This window comes from Physella acuta, unplaced genomic scaffold (assembly GCF_028476545.2).
Source record: "Physella acuta isolate Inbredline_101_S28 unplaced genomic scaffold, ASM2847654v3 ptg000381l, whole genome shotgun sequence".
Taxonomy (NCBI): domain Eukaryota; kingdom Metazoa; phylum Mollusca; class Gastropoda; family Physidae; genus Physella; species Physella acuta.
Window position 1 is genome coordinate 43,075 of NW_026731900.1, and position 17,905 is coordinate 60,979.

The following is a 17,905-nucleotide window of genomic DNA, read 5'->3' on the forward strand; positions in this document are numbered from 1 at the left end:
TCTGCTATCGATGTCTTTCAGACGACTGATATGAAGCGTGAAGAAATGACCCGGATGACCAACACTCTGGCAGCAAACATGGATTCTCTTCTCAAAGACTTGACCAAGAAACTTGAGGAGCAGAAGAACAAGGAGGAGCAGGAGAGGCTTAGGAAAATACAGGTAAAGTACCTCAACACACCTGGGTAGGTAGGAAAATACAGGTAAAGTGCCTCAACACACCTGGGTAGATAGGAAATACAGGTAAAGTACCTCAACACACCTGGGTAGATAGGAAAATACAGGTAAAGTACCTCAACACACCTGGGTAGGTAGGAAAATACAGGTAAAGTGCCTCAACACACCTGGGTAGGTAGGAAAATACAGGTAAAGTACCTCAACACACCTGGATAGGTAGGAAAATACAGGTAAAGTACCTCAGCACACCTGGGTAGATAGGAAATACAGGTAAAGTACCTCAACACACCTGGGTAGATAGTAAAATACAGGTAAAGTACCTCAACACACCTGGGTAGATAGGAAAATACAGGTAAAGCTCCTCAACACACCTGGATAGATAGGAAAATACAGGTAAAGTACCTCAACACACCTGGGTAGATAGGAAAATACAGGTAAAGTACCTCAACACACCTGGGTAGATAGGAAAATACAGGTAAAGCTCCTCAACACACCTGGGTAGATAGGAAAATACAGGTAAAGTACCTCAACACACCTGGATAGATAGGAAAATACAGGTCATCTACGGCAGCACATTTTCAATTTTAAATATTTTTTTTGTGGGTGTATAATTACAGCTTGGGATTTAAAGGGTTGGAGATGACTTATCTATGCTGAATTATATATTTTGATTAAAAAGGTTAGAAATCAGTAATCAATGTTGAATTACAGATTTGGCTTGCAATGACATATTTGGATTGCAATGACAGATTTAATGCTAACTTACTTTTAGGAACAACTGGAACTGGAGCGCAAGCAAAGAGAAGAAGAAGAAAGAAAGCGTAAAGAGGAGGAAGAACAGAGGAAGTTGTAAGTGCCTTGGGTAGCCATGTTGTTACTTTATGCAGCAGCCAGTAGATTACTGTATACATTTAGTTACTTCATCTTGTCCGTGTTGACAGTTTAAATTAGTTTAATCACTTCTTTTTTGTTTGAGTAGTTTACTACTTTCCTTACAAATCTTGAAATGCTCCTAATCTCCCCCATGAATGTTTCCTCCCACGTATCAGGAAAGCTGATCTGGAGAGGAAGAGGCAGAAAGAAGAGGAAGCCAGGAAGAAACAAGAGGCTGAGGACAAGAAAGCTGCGGTAAGGGGGTGCTAACAAGACGCTCAAGGAAATCTTTTTTTTAATAGAAGATTCTAGAAAAATATGGTGTCTAGAAAATTAATTTAGAATAAAAAATTTTAAATTAACCTAAAATTTGATTGTTCTCTATTTTTTATACAGGAGGCGTTACAGAAACAGCTCAATGAGCAAGCTAAAGAGAATGCACAGAGGTAAGGAAGTTTGAATAAAAGTTTAGTTTCATGACAGAAAAACGTTTATTAAAAATTTACCTGATTTTAGTAATGGATTTCTCTACAAGAATTTTAAAATGATGCTAATTGATCTAGTTAACATATGAAACAGTTTTCTCATAAGCACTTTTCACTTGGCAAATAAAACAACAAAACAACCTGTGTTTTATCAATGCTTGCTATCTTGGTGTAAAGTGAGAAGTTCTAACAGCTTTAACCTTAACTAGTTATTAACACAGTTGTAACAGACAAACCACCCATAACTAGTTGATATTAACCCAGTTTTAACCGCAACTAGTTTTAACCTGAACTGGTTATTAACCCATTTTTAACCTTCTATTACAGACAGGCCGCCCTGAACCAGGAACACAGGGACAGGGAGCTTGCCCTACGTCTGGCCATGGAGGACCAGAGTGCTGTAGAAGATATTATCCTGCCACCCCCCTTGCCACGGTAGTTCAACTATTAGTTGTGTTTCAACAGTGTGTAACCCTTCATTGGGATGAGACTTGAACTAGATTTAGTGTTCTAAGTGCCCATGTAGACTTTTATTTCATGCTTGTTTTGTAAAGCATTGTAGAATAGCTAAATGAAGCTTCTTTCTCATTGAACTGATCAGTACCATACTAGGCCAGTTATTGTAAACAAATGAGTGTTGGTGGTCAATTTTCTGAGGCTAACATACAAGATTTAACTGTATGTGTTGGTGGTCAATTTTCTGAGGCTAACATACAAGATTTAACTGTATGTGTTGGTGGTCAATTTTCTGAGGCTAACATACAAGATTTAACTGTATGTGTTGGTGGTCAATTTTCTGAGGCTAACATACAAGATTTAACTGTATGTGTTGGTGGTCAATTTTCTGAGGCTAACATACAAGATTTAACTGTATGTGTTGGTGGTCAATTTTCTGAGGCTAACATACAAGATTTAACTGTATGAATTTTGGTCCCCTCCCCTAGCGCTGCCTCAGTTGTTGCCGCACAGAAAGCTGCTGCGTCTAAGAAGTACGACCTGACCAAGTGGAAGTATGCTGAGCTACGTGATGCCATCAACACATCTTGTGGTGAGTTGAACCCCGTATAGTCTTATGTCTTGTGGTCTTGCCCACTGTAGTTGCACCAACTGTTTACATGAACTCAGTTAAAGTCAGCTTAAAGTTATACCTAGTCTCACATGATGTAAGAATCCAGTTAAAGTCAGCTTATACCTCGTCCCCTCTGACAGATCTGGAGCTCTTGGACGCTTGTCGTGAAGAGTTCCACCGCCGCTTGAAAGTCTACCACGCATGGAAGACGAAAAACAAGAAGAGGACAGACAAGAAGGAGCAGCACGCTCCCAACTCTGTTGAGGCCAATGGTCAGTCACAAGTGCTCATGTTTTATATCTGACATCCATCTTTCTAGCACTAAACTTTCTTTTTATTTCTGACATCAATTTTTCTATAGCTAAACTTTCTTTTTATTTCATTCATCAATGTTTCTATAGCTAAACTTTCTTTTTATTTCTAACATCCATGTTTCTATAGCTAAACTTTCATTTTATTTCTGACATCCTTGTTTCTATAGCTAAACTTTCTTTTTATTTCTGACATTCATCATTCTATTGCTAAACTTTCTTCTTATTAAATTTTCTCCTAATCTGATTCTTCAGTGATGTTAAAGCAGTTCAAATTAAGCCAATTAGCAAACAAACACTGGGTGAATTTGTTTTGAAATTAAATCTATACACTATACTACATGATTGAATAAATAGTTGTTTTCCTCAGCGTTCTAAATCAGATGTTAGTTACAACCATCTAACTTTGTTTTTACAGCTGCATCTCCTGCCCCCCCTACCCGAGGGTCAGCCCCAGCCAACGCCCAGCAGCGCTACTTCAGGATCCCATTTGCTCGTCCCTCAGATGAGTACCGTGAGGAGACCAAACATGGCATGTGGTACGCCCACTTTGATGGCCAGTGGATAGCCAGACAAATGGAGATCTATCCTGACAAGACGCCCATCCTGCTGCTGGCTGGTTAGTTCAGAGTTTAACAAATAATGGCTAGGGGTTAATGAGTTCATCTGAACAATTAACATGACTGTTACAAATACGAATTAGGTCTTGGTCCTCATTCTGCATGTGAGAGGTTGTAGCTACCACATAAGATAGCTATTGACCTTCAACACACAACCCGCCATAGTTAGATGAAATAATCTGCCAAAGGCATTGTAACAGTCTACAGCTATAATCATGAAAAGACAAGTCTAGTTTTAACATATTCACTTCAGTTTCCCAACCAAGACAAAGTTTCCTATCCTTACAACAACAAGATGAAGACTTGTTACGACATAGAAGCTTTCATAGCGACAATTCATACCACAAGAAATAATCCATTCACCTGCTCAGTCACTACACACAAATCTTTTTCTAAACAAAAAGATCTCCCACCCAAAGACTTGCACTTAGTTCAAATGGCCCTGGCTAAAGATTAGACCAAGCAAAAAATTATTTTAAAAAATCTAATTTTAACAAGACCAGAAATAATTTGAGCCAGAGACATCTGTCTGTTATGCTGGCACCTTATAATTCTGTTCACATCAATATGCTCATTTTTATTGACTGTTTTTATACAAGTTGATTTTGTATTTTTTTACCACAAAATACCACAATTAGAACAGTTGTGTACACTAGCTTGACTTAATGAACCCTCCATGTTGTGAAATCTTCTCTAGGTATTGATGACATGCAGATGTGTGAGCTGTCTATCGAGGAGACAGGGCTGACACTGAAGAAAGGCGCTGAAGTTTTGGAAAATGAATTTGAAGAAGAATGGAACAAACACGGAGGACAGAATGTTCTGAAGGCTAATGCCAAGAAGATCACCTCCAAGTTTCTGCAGAAAAAACTTGGTATAACAAAGTAGATAACTGTTAGCCAGAGAAACTGTTTATTTATAACATTCCATTCAACTAAACATTCCTCTCACAAAACTAATTGTCCTTCTCTCAAGGGGAAGTAAGTAATAGTCCATGGATTTTTTTTTTATTGTCAATTATTATACAAGCTAGCTCAAACGTTTTTAAAAAATCCAGTTTAAACTTAGCAGCACCTAAATAATTAAATTTTTTGTTGACAAATTATAATTAAAGGAATTAAAAGCTAATTTTATTCCACAACACATATTTTAAGGCAAGTAGTTTGTTAAATGAAATAGTTTTTCATGTCCGCTCTATCTGAGATCACATGCTCATCTGATTATAATATCATGTTTTTTATCATGGTAGAATACATCTAGGGTTGTGTTGTATCATTAGTAAAGCTTACAATCATCTGTTATATTTATTGTTCAGTTCAGAGCTCACATACTATACCACAAATCTTGTTTGTCATTCAATGCTGTAGTTTACTAGACTTTTCTCATGCTTTTTATACCTTAAAGACAGACATGTTTTGTTTGATACAAACACATTTACATTTTGGCATAATTGACAATGTGTTCAGTATTGAATATCCCACCACTTTGCCTTCATGGAAATAATTTATGCAAGTAGGCCAAATTATGTTTATTGTTTTGGATCGGGACCAGATTTTTTTAAGTATACAAATTTGCTGTAAAGAAAAAAAAAGGGTAAAAATAGACTGCACCGTGTGAAGTGGGCAGGAACAAAGATGGATGTTGAAGGATTCTTGGCTTTACTAAATAAACGTTGACTCTTTAGGTGCAAGTTTTAAACTATTTTTGTTGTAGCTTGCACAACTGTCTCTTTAAAATTTATTTATTTTAATGTTTAAATTTATTTTTATAATGCCAATTAAGGTTGTTATATTGGATGTTATTTTAAGTGTTGTTTTTACATATGATTAACTCATACAACATGAAAACTGTATAGCAAACAAGCCATTAAAATCGTAAGACAGACTTTAGCGTGATACAACTTCGGGTGATTCAGAATTGTGAGGGCAAGACTGCATCTTTATTTTTCTAGATAAAGCATTACATTTCTTTTGTGAACCTTCATACCAGCTGCCTTCAGCCTGAGTAACATGTAGTTACCCAGGGGAATCTAGTTTAGTTTTTTTTTTTTTTTAAATCTCACTTATTGGTCACATTGTGTTGTAAAGAAACTATTTTTAGATTTGTGTTCCTGTGTAATGGAGTTATCTAACATGTGTTGATGTGATTTATTGTATGCTGCACATGACTGAATACCTTTGCTATTTTTGTATGCTTACATTTTTTTGTAACAAGTAAACAAACTAGCCATCTTGAATGTTTGTATGAACTTAAACATCAGTGTAGTTTAGAATTCATTGAACCACATTGCCAGGACAGCAAATAAAATCTAATCCACCTTTTTTTCTAATTTAGTAAATACCATATATTACATACTTAAATGTTTGCTTTGAATAGATCTATTTTGTAATAATTTATAAAAGTGATGTTTGGGGTATTGTTCTTTTTTATCTAAATAAACAACCACAAGGTTTTATTTGTGATATATTAAAAATAAAGAAATTCTTTTTTTAGATGTAAAATCTATTTTGTGATCATTTATTCATGTTGTACAACACATTCCAGGCTTCAAGAATAAAAAATAAATTGATCTCAGTCCTTGTTTGTGTGTTTTTATATAAAGTTGTTTTAAATAGTCAAAACATGCACCACAATATCAAAGAAGAAACCAACAATTATAATACTATATGTAGAACATATTATGAAAATATCTTAAAAGAGATTCTGATAAAATCAAAGATAAAAAAAAGACCAAACCTTGAAAAACATTCATAATTTCCTGTTGTAAATTTTTAAAGCTTTAAATAAGAAAAGGTGATTTGTAATTGTAAACTAATATCACCTTTCTTTCATTTGAAGCATGACATAAAAATGGATAAAATCATATCATTTTAATGCAAAAATATCAGTACAAATCCATTAATCCCTTACATAATGGGTTCCCCTCTTTCTTCCTTTCATGCCATAAAAAAATATTTTATTCCACTGTAATGAAAATCTGATTGGTCGATATAAAATAGATGAGTGGTCAAGTGTAGATCTAACTGATCTGCAAGTTCTCCACACACAAGGCGATCCCCATCCCTCCCCCAACACACAAGGCTGCCACCCCCCTTTTTTTGTTTTGAGCTTGCAGAGCGTACAGTAAAGTGGTCAAGATTCTGGCACCTGATGCACCTATTGGGTGACCCAGGGCTATTGCACCTCCGTTTACATTCACCTGCAAGGGAAATCAATAAAGGATCCTGAGACTAACCAATACAAAGCACAACATGATACTGTAAGTTATTTTAAATGTACAAACCAAACAAGTCTGGGCAAAGCTGTGAAATAATAACACCCTGCCATGCATATTTACCTTATCAACATCACATCCCAATTCCTTCACCACTGCTAATGATTGAGCAGCAAATGCCTCATTGAGTTCAAACAGGTCAACATCTGCTATCTGCCATCCAGCACTCTCCAGCTAGAGAAGTTAAATAAAATATGAAGAAATACTGCATAGTAAGGTTGCTGTTTACTCTAATGAAAAACTGATTTGTTGAGAAAGTTAATTGGTAACATTAAATATTGTTCCTGAAAAGGTAATTGCATTTTTTGATAAAGTTGAGAGGACTTACAGCTTTTTTTACTGCTGGCACAGGTCCAGTTCCCATGATAGAGGGGTCAACGCCAGCCTGGGCCCAGGACACTATTCTAGCCATTGGCTTGACCCCTCGACTAGCTGCCACCTCTAGACTGGACAAAACAATGGCAGCCGCCCCGTCATTGATCCCTAGGGAAGAATTACATTTCATCATAAGCAAGGAGACAGCCAAAGGTACTTTAGATTCACTCATCTCAGATTGTAAAGTAAAACCACTAAAAGGTAAAACAAACTTTAGATATTGGAAAACTAAGCACTAATGTTTAAAAGTTTAGAAACTCAACAAAACTTGTAAACAACCTGAAGCATTTCCTGCTGTAACACTCCCAGTGCCATCTTTAACAAAAGCTGGACGAAGTTTTTGGAATGCTTCTAGAGTACACCCCGACCTTGGAAACTCATCTTTTCTTATTTCTTTAGCACCTGTAAGTCAGAAAAAAGAAAAAGTGCTAACAAAGAAGACAATAAAGTAGACACAAGACTAAGTGAGTATCTTTATGTTGTTTACCTTCTCTAGATGTCACAATGACTGGAACTATTTCTTTATCAAAGCTTCCATTTTTTTGTGCAGCCTCACACTTGAGTTGTGAGTTGAGGGAAAAATTGTCCTGCTCCTCTCTGGAGATGTTCCACTGTTTTGCCACATTTTCAGCTAAAAATACAAGTGACAAATGACATTCTCAGCTAAAATACAAGTGACAAATGACATTCTCAGCTAAAATACAAGTGACAAATGACATTCTCAGCTAAAAATACAAGCAACAAATGACATTCTCAGCTAAAAATACAAGCGACAAATGACATGAGAATAAAAGAATACACCTCAATTATTTTTAATGATCCAACCTGTTTCTATATATAGCCTACCTGTAATACCCATGTGATAGTTATTGAAAGCATCAGTCAAACCATCTAGCATCATTGAATCAACCAGACTGGCATCTCCAAACTTTGTTCCGCTTCTTAAATGAATACAATGTGGTGCCTGCAAGATACATTTATTACAAGTCATTTAATAATGCAATATAACAGTTTAGTGGTATAATATAACCCTAGTTCAATATTCTTAATCTATATCCTAGATGTAATCTCAAGGAAGTAAAAGTATTTTGAAGGAAATTTAAACAAATTAATAGTATATGCATTAGTTGACAGCCTTGGCAAAACTGTATCAACACCAGCTGATGGTAGAGCAACACAACACAAAAACTGTATCAACACCAGCTGATGGTAGAGCAACACAACACAAAAACTGTATCAACACCAGCTGATGGTACAGCAACACAACACAAAAACTGTATCAACACCAGCTGATGGTAGAGCAACACAACACAAAAACTGTATCAACACCAGCTGATGGCACAGCAACACAACACAAAAACTGTATCAACACCAGCTGATGGTAGAGCAACACAACACAAAAACTGTATCAACACCAGCTGATGGTAGAGCAACACAACACAAAAACTGTATCAACACCAGCTGATGGTACAGCAACACAACACAAAAACTGTATCAACACCAGCTGATGGTAGAGCAACACAACACAAAAACTGTATCAACACCAGCTGATGGTAGAGCAACACAACACAAAAACTGTATCAACACCAGCTGATGGTACAGCAACACAACACAAAAACTGTATCAACACCAGCTGATGGTAGAGCAACACAACACAAAAACTGTATCAACACCAGCTGATGGTAGAGCAACACAACACAAAAACTGTATCAACACCAGCTGATGGTACAGCAACACAACACAAAAACTGTATCAACACCAGCTGATGGTACAGCAACACAACACAAAAACTGTATCAACACCAGCTGATGGTACAGTAATACAACACAAAAACTGTATCAACACCAGCTGATGGTACACAACACAAAAACTGTATCAACACCAGCTGATAGTACAGCAATACAACACAAAAACTGTATCAACACCAGCTGATGGTACAGCAACACAACGCAATGCCCTTACCTTACTCATGCTCTCCTGCCCACCTGCCACAACAATGGTGGCGTCACCTGTTTTGATTGCTTGACTGGCTAAAACAACAGACCTCAGCCCTGACCCACACAACATATTAACCCCACATGCAGGAACACTGAATGGAATGCCAGCCTTCACTGCAGCCTGACGAGCTGGGTTCTGACCTTGACCTAGGCAAAAACAAATGCTTTCATTTTTACAAGTGTGAAATACTTAAAATATTTACAAACCATCACTGAAATTCTGTCACAGTTTTCAGTTGGAGAAAAAAAAAGAGAAGATTTTACCTCCAGTCAAAACTTGACCCAGGATGACCTCTGACACTTCATCTCCTTTGATGCCGGCTCTGTTCAAGGCCTCTTTTATTGCAATACTACCCAAATCATGAGCCGCAAACACAGATAGTGCTCCATTAAATGAACCTATAAAAATTGATGCAATACTTTTCGATTTAAGAAAAACAAAACTTTACAATTAGGCCAATTTTTTTTCAAATACATAGTGGTGAGTTTGATTTGTTTCTGTTTAATATGTGGTAGGACTGAGACTAGGAGTAAGTAATAATGTAAAAACAAACTCTCCCTAAGCAGACTGTGTAAGCCTACAATGTGACATACCCATTTATGTGAAAGCTGACATTTTTTTTTTTTTTTGCCAAATTCAGCTAATAGATATGTACTTACAATTACTAATTAATAATATCATTGGTATTTATTGCCCCATTGATTTATTCTTTATGATTCCATTACCACGAGCTGACCGCAAGGTAAACACACGCCACTATTTAGTTGTTTTAGTCATTCATAATTTGTGAATTTGATACTACCCCCCTCTCCCACAAAAACATCTGTATGTGGTGACAGTTTAAAGACAACAATGAAAAGATCAAGCAGAACTTCTTACCTCCCCTTAGTTTCAAACTGTTTAAAAACTAAATTATATGCCCCTAATAGCCATCACTAATTTGACCCGGCTCTACGACTACGATTGTAAACATTCTTGGTTAACCACCCACAGCTCACCAGACTGGTGGGGATGGTAGCGAAATGGTCTGTTGAGCATGCCTTGAGAGCAGGAGAGGGGTTGGGAGGAGGGTTAGCTAATAGAATTATAGATAGTCCTCTTGCATCATCTTGCCCATGAAGTGAATTATATAAATATAGATTATTATAAATTATTATAAATTATAATATTAAATATAAATCTAGATCCTGGAACTTAGAAGATCTTTGTAGATTAGATCATTAGATTGAATCTGGTGAGTCTTTTTTTATGTGGGAATAGATTAAAATAGTTAGGCCTAAAATTTAATTTTTAATATTTATTTTAAACTTTTAAAACTAATACTAATATTAAAAAAAAGAGTAATACAATAGAATAGGCCGTGCCATTAGGACGTGATTAGGTCTAGGCAGTGGTCCGTAGATTTTAACCTTTTTGAAGGTACCAAACCCCACCACTAGGACTAGTAGGAGGCTATGCCTTTTAATTTTATTATAAACTTTTATATCCTTTATTTAAATCAGACATTAGATCTAGATTTATGCAGTCTATAATTTAACGCTTAATTTTAAAAGATCTAGATTACAATTACCTATCGGTGTTCTTGCAGCTGACAAGATAACAACTTCAGACATTGTAACTTTCTGTTTTGAATAAGAAAATAAACACAAATTATAGCAGAACAATCGTACGACAGGATCGGTGAAAACTACCGAAGTAATTTGATTGGATATATTTCATGACACGATTTTTAGTAGGCATGCGTAGTGACCAGGAAAGAAATTCGAGTAGGGGAGACTGCTCAAACTTCGACCGATTCGTTTTCGTCCGGTCCGTAGGTTCGCTTCTCTTCGTTATAACTCGTAAGCTAATCAACATAGCGGTTTCATTTTTTCACTATTAAAAACGTTATCATTTGCTGATTGGTTCAGTATAAATAGTTAACCAATCACAACGGAGAATATAAATGCTATATGCAAGGCTAGACACTGACCCCACTTCGTTCTGTTTGGTTTTAACTTCGACCGGGTTGCTCTAACTTCGACCAGCGGCTTGCTCTAACTTCGACCGCTATAAGCCTATATATACATTATTGTTTTATTCATATGGGAAAAGGCCTAAAATTGTAAATAGATTAGGGCATTATAATAAACAATATGCAGATCTATGTTATGGTACAAATGATATTTAATTTGTAGAAAAATGGAGACGCAATAATGATATTTAAACCAGCTGGAGATGGGACAGAAAGGGCAGGATGGGGACATAGATCGTTAGGTCCTTCAATAATTATGTCATCTTGTGTTGTTTTCAGTTATATTTAAGTATAATGAAAAAGAAATGCTCAGCTGATTAAATTATTTAATAAAACTATAGATAAACGTGATAGTACATGCAAAGTTATGTTTTAGGGTCAAGTTTTTCAGTCGGTCGAAGTTAGAACTATGCCAATTTCAAGTGGTTTTAACTTCGACCGATTTGTTTTTCAAATTTATTTTTTACATTTTTGTTTAAATTAAAAAAATAAAAATACACACATATAGGACTGCCTTTTTTACAAACGCTTTTTTAATTTTTTAAATTTTATTGTATGAATTAATTGTATTTTGAGCATTGTGAAGCACGACACTCCTAAGACAGCAAAATCTCAATTCGTGATTTTCACGTGATAAAATTCACTGACGAGTTGTGCCTTATATTTGCCGATCAGAAGCGCAGAAACGGTTAAAAATAGACATGACCTTAAAAAAAGAAAATCCCCCACAATTCAGATATGTTACTAAATATATAATTTATTTTGTCCAATGGCAATTATTAAATTTTTAATAATTTTTTTTCTGACCATACTAAGAAATCGGTCGAAGTTAGAACCCGGTCGAAGTTAGAGCAGTCTCCCCTACACTTTATACTTTTTTTTTAAACTTAAAAATAAATGAGCCCCATTTTGAAAAGAAAGCGAAACAACAATCGGGAATTCTAATATTTATTATGCTAGAATGGTGGTCGATCAATACAAGCATTAGAAGTGAGCGACATCTGATGGTAGGATGTATTGTCGTCCGAAATTCATGGGCGAAAGATGTCAGTAATGCATTGACGAAGGTTTAGCTTATAGTTTATCGTGCAAATTGTGTGTCAATTAAATAGTACTTCGACACATCTCGCAGGCCGAGGTAAGTAACTTGTGTGTTAAATTAATTTAAATGAAAATCAATTTTTGTAGTTAAGGGCGCATTTTAAAACACATTGTTTTCTTGAAGTAAGCACATGAAAAACAATACACTCGATATTAGATTGCATGATCTATTGTTTCCTTATTGTAATATCATTAGAAATAATTTGTAAATTGTAATATTAGATGATAATTCAATAATAAGTAACAGCTAATATAATTTGTGAGACTAATTAACTTACAAAAACCATATAGATCTAGATCTAGATTTAGCCCAATCTTTTCATCCAGGTTCTCACGAGATGGTGAAAATTAGCTTAGCCTGGGTAAATCCTAGTGGCCGAATGTGTTATCGATTTTACCTTGTGGTGTCCCTAATATCATAGGAAACAATAGCAGGCTATTTGTGATCGAATCTTCATCATTGCTGCATATTGTAATCAAACGTAGATTGTCGCGTCTAGATCTGTATGTCGTGTACCCAATATTGATTGGTTACATGAAAGATAAACATTGAGAGACACAATACTTGACCGAATTAAGCTGTGTCTGGATGACTGGAATAATTTGGGACTGTGGTTATAGTTTTAAACCATTTCTTCACAGATCTATGCATGGTTGTTGTTGTTTTTACCTATATGACAGCAGAGGCTGAGTATTATATCTGAGACAATCTGAATATTATCTGAGACACTCTGAGTATTATATCTGAGACAATCTGAGTATTATCTGAGACACTCTGAGTATTATCTGAGACACTCTGAGTATTATATCTGAGACAATCTGAGTATTATATCTGAGACAATCTGAGTATTATCTGAGACACTCTGAGTATTATATCTGAGACAATCTGAGTATTATCTGAGACAATCTGAGTATTATCTGAGACAATCTGAGTATTATCTGAGATGCATTACTGAATTACACGCCGGCGAGGCTTTGCGGACTTAACAGTTTTCTACATCAGTTGTTTGCAGTGTTTCTCAGAGGCGTAGCGGGGGGGGGGGGGGGGGCAAATGTCCCCGGGCGCCGACCTCAGGGGGCGCCAAAATGGGTTGGAAAAATAAATTGAAAGCTTGAGGGGGGTGCAAATCGAAGTTTTGTCCCCGGGCGCCGCGAGAGGTCGCTACGCCTCTGTTGTTTCTGACAAGTATCTCTACTGCCCCCCCCCCCCTTTCTCGAACAAAATATAATTTATATAGAAAATATATACTATCACCAGTGTCCGCCCGACCCTCCACAAGAGAAGCGGAGAACAAAGTCTGAAAGAAACACACTGGTTGTGTGACTCCAAAAAAAAGTGGTCAGACACAATGTCAGTGATTGTGTTGTCTGCAGACTGTCAGTGATTGTGTGGTCAGCACAATGTCAGTGATTGTATGGTCAGTACAATGTCGGTGATTGTGTGGTCAGTACAATGTCAGCGATTGTATGGTCAGTACAATGTCAGTAATCTGGTCCATACCGCACACAAGGCCACAATAACTTGCATCTGATCTAAAAATTTCTGCTTTCTCTACAAGAGAAAAGATGCGTTTTTCTATTTTTGTATTATTGAACACCGAAGACAAATCTTCGATTTTTACTTTTCATAACAAAAATAATCCTTGTATACATATTAAAAGATTTTCTGTGCTTGCCGTCATAAAGTGTTTGAATAAAAACAGTAGGATGTGGACAGATGGGGCTTAGCTAAACGTGTGTGAGTGATTTTACTTTGTGTGTGTGCGTGTGGTAGCCTGTGAGTGTGTGATTGAGTGACTGTGTTTTGTTTTGGCTGAATTGTTTGCACGATAGAGCCGATTAACTATAAACGATCGATTTGATGAATGAAGAAAGGCTCTGATGACGTCAGCGGCGTTACTTGGAGTCGTGCCAATGTATAGGATCAACTTTTATTTCGCTGGTCTGCTGGTCATATTCTGGCTCGTGCCTCTATTGCTGGCACCCCCCCCCCCCCACCCAAACCCAACCCCCCCCCCCCCCCCCAGCCATCTTCCACCACACCCCCATTAAAGACGCTCGGTCACCAAATCTTCCCTTTCTTCAGCACTCTTCCCCCCTCCCCCACCCCACACTTGGTGATCTGTTATGGCTTATCCCTTTCTCAAAGGACGGCCGTCAAAAACCCGAGTCATTAGATGAAAACGGCGTAGATGTGTTCTGTGGCAACCCTGCTACGATGGGGGATTGAACCCACACCCTTACATGGCACCAGAAACAAACCAGTTGTTTGATACAGCCGCCTGTTGGTTCCCCGTCTCTCCCCGTCTCTCTGGGAGTTTAAACCCACTTCCAGACAACCCAACCCTGTCAAAGTGTACATCCAGATATGTATTAAAACCCCAACACCCCAACCATGTCAAAGTGTACATCTATACATGTATAAAAAACCCAACATCCCAACATACAATTTGAAAGAAAACAACACTTAGCCAAACTTTGCCTCACTGGTTCCCATTTCTATATTTAATCATTTTTCTCCAAAGCAGAACTACGATATAATGCTGCCATATTTAGACTCCCCCCCTCCCCCCCCCCCCCGACAATTCCCATCCTGGCCGTGGACGTCACCGTCTCCATGGCAACATCGATTGACAAGAAGTTTGCTGGAGAGGTCAATATTGCCTAGAAAACACGGCTGGGAGATCCGAGTGAGTCGTGCGTCCATTCAGACCATCCTGGTATATTTCACGTGCACTATTGGGAGGGCTGGTGGTCAAACGGTTTCAAACTTGGTACAAAACTAGTTGGTAAATAAGTTGGTTTAAAGTTTGTTACTAAATTAGTTGGTGGCTAAGTTGGTTTAAAGTTTGGTACAAAACTAGTTGGTGGCTAAGTTGGTTTAAAGTTTGGTACAAAACTAGTTGGTGGCTAAGTTGGTTTAAAGTTTGGTACAAAACTAGTTGGTGGCTAAGTTGGTTTAAAGTTTGGTACATAAACAAATTGGTAAATAAGTTGGTTTAAAGTTTGGTAAAAAACTAGTTGGTGGTTAAGTTGGTATAAAGTCTGGTACAAAACTAGTTGGTGGTTAGGTTGGTTTAAAGTTTGGTACTAGACTAGTTGGTGGCTAAGTTGGTTTAAATTATGGGCGGTATGAAGTATTGACCAATCAGACACAAAGCTTGGTTTAGCGGGTTGGCTGTTTCAATTATTCAGTACATTCGGAAAGAAAACACTGTCATCCTCACGTCAATTGAAACTTTATAATCCAGACCGTCATGTATATTGTGTGATTTACTTGTATGTCGAGTGTTATGGTTTTCTTTACCTGTATGAGTTGAGTGTCCCTGTTGTCACATACATGTTGAGTTTTGTCGTATACTTGCCGTAAACCGACAACATTGATAAATCACATACTGGTGTTTGTACCAAACGACAACAGCACGCCGTCTTACGACTGGTTAATGAAGGCACCTATATTGTGGCATTCAGCACATCAGTACAATATGACACCCTAAACAGGACCCCACTCCAGTATAACATTAGACCCCATAACAGGACCCCACTTCAGTATAACATGAGACCCAAAACAGGACCCCACTTCAGTATAACATGAGACCTTTTTAAAACAGGACCCCATCCCAGTATAACATTAGACCCCATAACATGACCCCACTTCAGTATAACATGAGACCCCATAACAGGACCCCACTTCAGTATAACATTAGACCCCATAACAGGACCCCACTTCAGTATAACATTAGACCCCATATAAGGACCCCACTTCAGTACAACATGAGACCCCATAACAGGACCCCACTCCAGTATAACATTAGACCCCATGAAAAACCCTTGTCCAGTATAACATTATACCCCATAACAGGCCCTCACTCCAGTACAACATGAGACCCCATGAAAGACCCTTGTCCAGTATAATATTCGCCCCATGGAAAAATAAAAGTGCTAAATGTAGGCGATACATTGCTGAAGAATCAGACAATGTGTTGTTTGCAATGTCTGATTGTTCATCGATTGAACTCATTTTACTTCGATCAAACATTTTGTAAACAATTATTTTAATTTTCTCCGCTATTGACGTTTTTATCTTCGCCTTGAACTGACTTTTCAATCAAAACCTGGTTTCCAAATTCACTTCGATTTGCACCAAACGATTTTCTGCGCTAAGTGGCGGGAACTGCACCAAACCTCTACACGAATCAGCAGATGTGAGCGATTGTAATCAAAAACTCACCAACAATCGACGTGTGATACGTTGCTTCTTTCTGCATACACGTTTATCGATTACTTTGTAATCAAAAGGTCAACAAATACCATTATAACGTTATGATGTTGAGTGTTTCTGTAATGTTTTCTTAGCACAACCATCATTTCTTTTTTGGTCTTTTAAACATCCAACACATCCCTGACAGTGATGTTACAACATCCAACACATCACTGATCAAGTTGTCACATTATCCAACACATCTGTGGTATGCGTGCCGAGATATATCATGACATACAACCAGTGTTTCTTCCAGACTTTTTTTCTCCGGGGGGGGGGGGGGGGGGCGGTAGACTTTCTTCAGCGGGGCGGACACTGTAAAAAGTATATATTTGCCATGAAGAAACTCTGCATACAACACATCAGGTATTACATGACAGATCACAATTTAGTCCCCCCCCCTACCCCACCCCCTTATTCATCTAAAATACAACAGTTTTTAAAGCTCCAACGGTCGTCTGACCTCCAGTTGAAGTTCTCAGCCCCACCCCCTGACGGCCCAACAGTTCTCAGCCCCACCCCCTGACGGTAGAACAGTTCTCAGCCCCACCCCTGACGGCCCAACAGTTCTCAGCCCCACCCCCTGACGGTCTAATAGTTCTCAGCCCCACCCCCCTGACGGTCCAATAGTTCTCAGCCCCACCCTCTGACGGTCCAATAGTTCTCAGCCCCACCCCCTGACGGTCCAACAGTTATCAGCCCCACCCCCTGACGGTCCAAAAGTTCTCAGCCCCACCCCTGACGGCCCAACAGTTCTCAGCCCCACCCCCTGACGGTCTAATAATTCTCAGCCCCATCCCCTGACGGTAGAATAGTTCTCAGCCCCACCCCCTGACGGTACAACAGTTATCAGCCCCACCCCCTGACGGTCCAACAGTTCTCAGCCCCATCCCCTGACGGTAGAATAGTTCTCAGCCCCACCCCCTGACGGTAAAACAGTTCTCAGCCCCACCCCCTGACGGTAGAATAGTTCTCAGCCCCATCCCCTGACGGTAGAATAGTTCTCAGCCCCACCCCCTGACGGTAAAACAGTTCTCAGCCCCACCCCCTGACGGTAGAATAGTTCTCAGCCCCACCCCCCTGACGGTCCAACAGTTATCAGCCCCACCCCCTGACGGTAGAATAGTTCTCAGCCCCACCCCCTGACGGTAGAATAGTTCTCAGCCCCACCCCCTGAAGGTCGAATAGTTCTCAGCCCCACCCCCCCTGACGGTACAACAGTTCTCAGCCCCACCCCCTGACGGTAGAATAATTCTCAGCCCCACCCCCTGACGGTAGAATAGTTCTCAGCCCCACCCCCTGACGGTCGAATAGTTCTCAGCCCCACCCCCCCCTGACGGTACAACA

At 38.5% G+C, this 17,905-nt stretch overlaps 3 protein-coding genes and 1 long non-coding RNA gene across 5 annotated transcripts in view; 2 read left to right on the forward strand and 2 right to left on the reverse strand.

The window, feature by feature from the left end:
* LOC131942015 (unconventional myosin-VI) overlaps window positions 1–6,112 on the forward strand; it is a 28,976-nt gene extending 22,864 nt beyond the window's left edge. Inside the window, exons 22-30 of the mRNA XM_059301673.1 lie at window positions 22–162; window positions 950–1,026; window positions 1,227–1,305; window positions 1,447–1,496; window positions 1,863–1,970; window positions 2,480–2,583; window positions 2,745–2,876; window positions 3,334–3,534; window positions 4,233–6,112. Coding sequence (XP_059157656.1) covers window positions 22–162; window positions 950–1,026; window positions 1,227–1,305; window positions 1,447–1,496; window positions 1,863–1,970; window positions 2,480–2,583; window positions 2,745–2,876; window positions 3,334–3,534; window positions 4,233–4,423 — 1,083 coding nt within the window. The 3' untranslated portion in view covers window positions 4,424–6,112. The remainder of the gene's footprint in view (window positions 1–21; window positions 163–949; window positions 1,027–1,226; window positions 1,306–1,446; window positions 1,497–1,862; window positions 1,971–2,479; window positions 2,584–2,744; window positions 2,877–3,333; window positions 3,535–4,232) is intronic.
* Window positions 6,104–10,872, reverse strand: LOC131942017 (acetyl-CoA acetyltransferase, cytosolic-like). Its single transcript, XM_059301674.1, has 9 exons — window positions 10,753–10,872; window positions 9,446–9,580; window positions 9,147–9,328; window positions 8,031–8,148; window positions 7,672–7,815; window positions 7,464–7,586; window positions 7,138–7,292; window positions 6,873–6,983; window positions 6,104–6,734 (listed from the first exon to the last, which is right to left on the reverse strand). Exons 1-9 carry the CDS (start codon window positions 10,793–10,795, stop codon window positions 6,555–6,557), a joined length of 1,191 nt encoding a protein of 396 aa, XP_059157657.1. The 5' UTR covers window positions 10,796–10,872; the 3' UTR covers window positions 6,104–6,554.
* Window positions 10,873–10,971: 99 nt separating this feature from the next.
* LOC131942023 (uncharacterized) lies at window positions 10,972–12,058 on the reverse strand. Its single transcript, XR_009386699.1, has 3 exons — window positions 12,004–12,058; window positions 11,155–11,239; window positions 10,972–11,028 (listed from the first exon to the last, which is right to left on the reverse strand). It is a non-coding gene; the product is annotated as an uncharacterized LOC131942023 (long non-coding RNA).
* A 132-nt stretch (window positions 12,059–12,190) lies between these two features.
* Window positions 12,191–17,905, forward strand: part of LOC131942013 (synaptotagmin-1) — a 48,144-nt gene continuing 42,429 nt past the window's right edge. For both annotated transcript variants that reach the window (XM_059301665.1, XM_059301664.1), the window contains exon 1: window positions 12,191–12,334. The gene's annotated coding sequence lies outside the window, so the exon portion shown is untranslated. The remainder of the gene's footprint in view (window positions 12,335–17,905) is intronic.